Raw genomic sequence first — 7,276 nt, forward strand, 5'->3', positions numbered from 1 at the left:
ACGAGAGGTGGACCTTAAGCTCACTGACCATGGATCTAGGTCAGACTGAGTTTTCGTACCGATCGGATATACAGATCAGCCGTGGCGGACCACACTCAATTTAACAGTCACCGAATCTCGATCAGGTCCACGAGCATAAGGACATGCCTAGGCCATCCTTCCTGATCAAAGGGTGAAATTGGGTCAGAATCCAATGGTCAGATTGCTTAAAATCGTCACGCATGCGACACGACTCAGATTTCATAAAATCTTATTTAATTTCCACTGTTCTCACACTCTTCACTCCCGACTCAATCAAATCGTCCCAGAACATCATCTGGACTTGATTTTTGAGGTGATGGCCAAGTCCAACATGGTGACCAATACAGCCTAGGATCATTGCTATCAGACTTTCGACACGTGGTCCAGGTCCGATCCAGAACTTCCAAAATTTTCCAAGAGCAACTGGATTTAGCGATGAATCCCAGATTTCAGAGTAACATAGCGCTAACTATTCTACAGGTTTTGAGTCATGCAGATCAAATTTAAAGTGATTGATGCTAATTTCACAAGCAATCGAGTTAAGCGCTAATTACCCCACAAACAGCTTCTAAGGAAAATAGAGATAGTACTCGGGTCTTGGCACAAAATTTTTCGGGTCATTACAGCATCATTCTGATTTCAATAAATTTACAGGTAATACCATTCCCCATAAATAATTTCCCACCATCCCAATTACTATAACTAGTGAACCAATCTAATTGAAAATTCACGTGGTATGAGGCCAGTGAATCTAAAATCCACTCATCACTGAAATAGCCAGATTTGGATGCAGTCAATATGTCAGCATCATCCACCTCTTTTCTATTTTTACCGTGTTGGCCTCCTTAGGCACTTCATCTTATTTTTCCCCATTATGGGATTTAGAATTTTGACAATCCTTCTTCATATGCCGATTTCTCCCACAATTCTAGCACTTCATCTTCCCCTTACATTTAAATTTGGACCGTGATTGTGAGTTTCCCTTCTCCCACTCAAAATTACTTTCCTTAGCTATCAACTCAACCATAGAGGACCCATGTCACTGTCCTTCTTTCTTAACATCAAAGGTCTCTCTACCATGGCACATACTATCTACCAAGCTATCGTAAGATTCTTGAAGGGAGTTTAACATAATTATGGCATGGTTTTCCTAGCCAAGCTTCACATCCACACTCATCAATTTACAAATTATCTAATTAAATGTACTGATATAATCATTAAGATTTGACCCTTCTGCCATCTTCAAATTATAGAATTGCTCTTTCAAATATAGACGATTCGACAACAATTTTGTCATGTACAAGCTATCTAACTTCTGCTAAAGTCTTGTAGTAGTCTTTTAATCAAGGATATTGTAAAAGACATCATCTGTCAAATATAGTTGGACCGAGGTTTTCGCTTACCCACTCATGCAATTCATTCTACCTTCAATGCTCATAGATGCTTGATGCTTTTCTACACAAATCAGTGCATGTTGCAATCCTTGCTGAACTAGAAGGACTCGGATCTTCACCTTCCACAGTTCAAAGTTGTTTTCTCCAATGAATTTCTGCGTTTCATACTGCACATTTTCTCCCTTAATCATCATGTCTCAAATCCAAACTTGAATCCCAACATTAGCTTTGATACCACTTGTTGGTGGACCGAGAAGCAAACCATGAATAAGTATCATACGATAATAAGCAAACACAAACAAAATATGCATAGGTACACAAGAATTTTACATGGAAAAACCCTCACAGGAAAAATTCATGCATGGCATAAAGCGACAATGATCACTATGAAAACGAAAGGTATAAGAGATAGATGCACTTATAATCAGAAAACCCCTCACCAAACTCAAGAAGCATTTAAGCCCTTATTATAATTACCATAATCCCACAATTACAGCCACATACATAGCATAACATTCGGAATAAGAAACTAAATGCGCAATTACACAATTGTGTGCGTCATTGAATAACCATTAATCGATTGACATAGATCGAGTAGTCCTTAATCGATCGAGCACCACATATTCGATCTCTCGAAAAGTATCCAAAGACAAATATTTTTTTGAATTTTTTCGATCAATCGACTAGTTGACAGTTTGATTGATCGAGACTGTCCAAAACTATCAAGAGACCAATCTATAGAATTCAGGGTTCACTTCGTCATTCAACCATGTTGTTCGATCGATCGAGATACTATTTCATGTGGAGATTAAAGACATTTGACAAGACACTTGGGGTCGATAAGATAAACTTAGGAGATTTGGGCAAAACACAAATAGGGCCCACTCCAGCAACTGCCATTTCAACACCCCACCTCCACAATCCATCAACCACAAGACTGCTCCAAGATCTTCCTCTACTATAACCTTTTGTAAAATTCCCTTGATACTACCTGATGTAGGATGTGGCCGTGATACATTCCTAGCATGGTTAGACCAAAAGAAGGTGAATCATAAATTGGCCATAAGTTTTGATCCTAGTATCGTTATGGGGTGCACAACTTATCAATCTTTATTGCAACGGGCATCCAAGGTGAACCGACCTACAAAGCTGGTTACATTTGTTCGTTTCGCCAAAAAAAAAAATGCCCGCTTACAGCTCAAAAATGAAATTTTAAGTAAAAAATACTAATTTTAGTAATTTTGATTTTTATAATATTTCTTTTATTTTTATTTTTATAGTTTTAGATTTTCTTCTTTATAGAAATAACTGCTAATCATACTAGGACTCTTCTAGCATAAGTTTATTTAGAATTTTTATGTATAGAAGTTAGGCTTTAAAAGAGTTTTAGTACAATTAAGATTTTTATTAAAGTTAGAATTTTGTTATTTTTGATAATTATGAATTATGGTTTAATTTTTTCTTTATAAATTGTGTAACATGGAGAAATACATATTAAACAATTATAAATCTTCGTGTATTCGAGGAATCTCTGTAAGGAGTATAGAGAAGCTCCGTGAATTTGGAGTAATTTTCCCCTGATGAAGACAGTGCTCGACCTCATCACGTCCATCTTGTGTCATTACCTCATAGTTGCATTTCTTTGGTCGTATCGACCAGAGTCTGAAGTGCCTTACAACTATGTCATATATACGCTGGAAGAGTTATCAACCGGATGCAAACCGAACATAAAGCCATCTCATTCAAGTTGTTTAAAATAAATGGGCCCACAGAAAATGCACTTTGGCATCCAAATGACCTTAATTTTATATATATATATATATATATATATATATATAGAGAGAGAGAGAGAGAGAGAGAGAGAGAGAGAGAGAGAGAGAGAGAGAGAGAGAGAGAGAGAGAGAGATTGATCATATCTGGCCACGTCACTAATAAATATACATTATGCCGTCATCTAAAGGACTGGTAAGACTCACCTGTCTTGGGGCTGAATCAGACCGACTCTCCCAACCCAAGTGAGTTGGGAGATGACTCGTGGCATGGAACCAGATCAGGTCCTATCAAGTCCGAGTAGACTCGTACCAGCTGCACTAGATCACTTGTCCCAGTCTTAAAACCATGAATATTTTGTTGGAAAAGGGAGTTATATAATACTCAAGCAGCAACGGACAGTTGATGCATTGAGACTTAGAAATTATAAACATGGCATAAATAAACTCAAATTAAACCGACTAAATTATGAAATGCACTGTCAGTAAGTCTCTTTCAAAATAAGAATGGTTGTACAATTCTAACCTCCGATTCGGGGATACTTATTTGTTGAATTAGAACTATTTAGTAATTTTCAATTTTAGCCATCCAAGAAATGTCAACTAATGCAATGATCAGATAATCAAGTAAAAGTTATCTTTGGTTCATGATACATATAAACTGAGAACCACAATTTAAACTATTCAATTTGACTTTCTATGCAACGTATCTAATTTCTGTGGCAGTGTATTATCCATCACACTCTGACAGAGCATTAACATTTATTTCTTTTGGAAAATCTGTTGGGTATCTTATCTGATTATCGCTGGATAGGAGATTTATAGAGGTGGATTCTATGGATGGCATTGATATTGAGTAGAAAATGGGAAAAGTAGGCAAGATGCTGACAATGAAGGGCCTACTGCATGTGATGCGGCTTTATTATTGTTTGGACCTGCACAGCTATGGATTGGTGGACTACAATACAGTTGAGGTACGTAGTACTGATTTGAATTGATTGAGAAGACGGTTTTACCATGTAATATGGCCTCGCTAACTTCTTAAGTATGGTGAAACGGAATGAATTGACATGGGTTGAATTGGGTAGTGATTGTGGTCCCGACCCTTGCGGGTTGCCAATGAGTTCAGGCCAACTCAGATAACTTGGGTATAACTTAGATGAGTTGGCAATCCATGCTTTTGGAAGGCATTTTAAAACTTAATACAGAATAATGAATCATCTACGCATCAAGTATGGAGATCTTAAAAACATACTTGAAATGTGTCAGATTATTTAGATGTGGATCAATGAATTGACAAACTTAGCCTCTTCTACATGGCATTTCATACCTCACAGCCTTTTTGAAAACTTTTTTTTTAATAAAACTTACTTTTCGCTCGTGTGAATTTTAAAAGCAAAACATATTATAGAAAAAGGATCCTGGAATAGCTCAACCCATCACAACTACTCCCTCGGGAGTCTTCTCCACACTGAATAGACTAAATGTCCAACTTTACTGCCATGAATACATAACATAGTTTGAGTGCACCTCCCCATTACGTATCTAAAAGGATCATAACTATAATAGGTTCCACCGGCATGCTCAATCTAAACATCAAACAGTCAAGTCATCCAAACAATTGATCAAGTGTGGCTCACCTAATAGAAATCTTACACGCATAGGCTAAGCTTGGCCAAATTAAATATTACAGCTGAAGCTAAGCATAGCTAGCTCAAGCCCATAGCTATCTCTTCAGCCCAAATACAGCTCGCTTGGGCTTTGCAGGGAGTGGCCCAGTTTATCCCAATTGACATGGAGTGTTCTACTTGAAAACATAAACTAAATTGCAGTAGATCAACTTCACTTGTCATAGTCTTCTATAGTCACAAGGTCCACCACAAATGAAAATCATGTTGCATTGACAGTTACGTACCAGCATGTTGTTGGGTGGTCCACAGAGTGAAAGATACTGCCAAGTTATTCAATGTGATTCACCAACAAAATCAAGACATACCCACCTCCCAAAAACTCCCATTTCATTCAATCAGCACATGGTGGTGCATCCTCCAACACCTGACATAGAGAGTGACATTCAAATGCAGTGTCTATTTTCTACTGTTCCTTGGTATATATAACTAACCACTTCTATTGCTTCTTACACAACACAACCACATATCCCTTGAAATCTAATCTAAAGCCTTCTTTGTTTCTCAAAGTTTCTTTTCTTGCCCATACCATAAGCCATGATCAACCCCAAGAGGCTTGTTGAGTTGGCAAGGAAGTGGCAAAAGTTAGCGGCCATAGGAAGGAGAAGAATCTCAATATCAAGAACTCTTTCCTCTACGAAATTGGATGGAAGACACTGCAAAGCGGTAGCTGATAAGCGTCATTTTGTTGTGTACACGACTGATGGAATGCGTTTTGTGGTTCCCTTAGCACATCTCAATAGCCCTGTCTTCAAAGAGCTGTTTAAAATGTCTGAAGATGAATTTGGGTTACCTTGCAGCGGGCCTATCACCTTACCATGTGACGCAGTTTTCATGGAGTACATTCTGCTGTTGGTTCGGGTATCCGCATCTAAAAATGTAGAAGAAGCTTTGCTTCTCTCCATAGGTGGTGGTCGGTGCTCTACTGCTTCGTTAGCACATGGACTGATCAACCAACAAACGCTTCTGCATGCCTTCTAAAGAAGCTGTCATATGAGTTTCTAGGATTTTTTTTTTAATTTTTTAATTTTTTATTTTTGTTCTGATGAATTTTCATTCCTCTTGATATTTGTGTGTTTTGTACACACAATTTTGATTCAATACAAAATCTTATACACTATTTGGTATTTTAATTTTTAGGACTTAAAATACAATTGTATGTGGTAAATGTGTGATTACACAATTTTTTAGCAGATCAATGTAGATCATCCTTTATTGAGTGATTTCATCGATGCATTATCTTCTGTAGGAAAGTTACAGTACAAAATGGATGGTTCAGATTGATTATTTTTACTTCTTTCATTCATAGATGACCTGACGGTCGGTGTGTCTTTTTACTCTATGGCCCTTGAAGTTCGTGATGGAGCAATTGGATGGTCTAGATCAATGATTGGATTGACCATATGTCCAAAGGACGTGGGTGGACTATAAAAAGTTCTAATTTATCATGTTTACTTAACAGAACCCGAATTAACTCCATTGTAATTATGTTCAAACGTTCGGATTTTTATAAAAAAAGTATAAAAAAACACTAATTTGGGAAAATAGGCCTTTGAACTTTTTGAATTTTCGAGAGTATACTCTCTCCGTAGAGCTGTAATGGGTTGCATACGGATCGGATATTATAATATCCATACCCAATACTAGTCTTCGAAATTGGATGCAGATACATATTCGGATCCAAAGAAGTGAGAGATGAATATTGTTCAATGAAGCTGGATATGCGTCGGATAATTGGGATAATCGAATATGCTACTAATATCTTAATGACAAAATTTAAAAGTTACTTAAATGCATGGCTAATAAAAATAGCAGATATACCTAAAAGAAAATTAAAATATTTATTGTTTTCATCATTGATGAGTAGTCACATTATGGCAACTAAGGTTATACGGCTTGGATACTATTGGCTCACTATGGCAGCCATCATATTATTAAAAAAAAAAAAAGCTCAAAAGCATCCAACAATCACGAGTACATAATAGTAACAATCAACTACTTCACGAAGTGGTTGGAAGCAATGTCTTAAACTAGTTCTTTGCATTTAATTGTATGAGAACCATGGAAGAACTCAAAAATGAATCAAGCAAAATACAAGCAATCGCCCAACCAAGCCCAAACAAAAATAATCCAAATTTTACGTAAAAAAACCCTTGTGAAAAAAAAAACCATGACATAAAGCAATGAGTAGGCACTATGAAAGCATAAATTGCAAGAGATACATTCTTACCAATTCGAACAAGGCTCGAATCTCCTTCCTCAAACATTAGATATACCCATGAACCCTTAGGAACAAATTAGAAAGCCCTAATACACCTATCCTATTCCCAAATCATGATTACACCTAATATATATACTATGACAGCCAGAATAGGAAATAAATCCCGCACTTACGCAACTCTGT

General features: G+C 36.9%; 1 protein-coding gene across 1 annotated transcript; it reads left to right on the plus strand.

The window, feature by feature from the left end:
* The first annotated feature begins 5,253 nt into the window (after positions 1 to 5,253).
* LOC131228779 (auxin-responsive protein SAUR64-like) lies at positions 5,254 to 5,878 on the plus strand. The gene has a single exon (XM_058224648.1). It carries the CDS (start codon positions 5,410 to 5,412, stop codon positions 5,851 to 5,853), a length of 444 nt encoding a protein of 147 aa, XP_058080631.1. The 5' UTR covers positions 5,254 to 5,409; the 3' UTR covers positions 5,854 to 5,878.
* Positions 5,879 to 7,276: the final 1,398 nt, after the last annotated feature.

This window comes from Magnolia sinica, chromosome 2, assembly GCF_029962835.1.
Source record: "Magnolia sinica isolate HGM2019 chromosome 2, MsV1, whole genome shotgun sequence".
Lineage (NCBI taxonomy): Eukaryota > Viridiplantae > Streptophyta > Magnoliopsida > Magnoliales > Magnoliaceae > Magnolia > Magnolia sinica.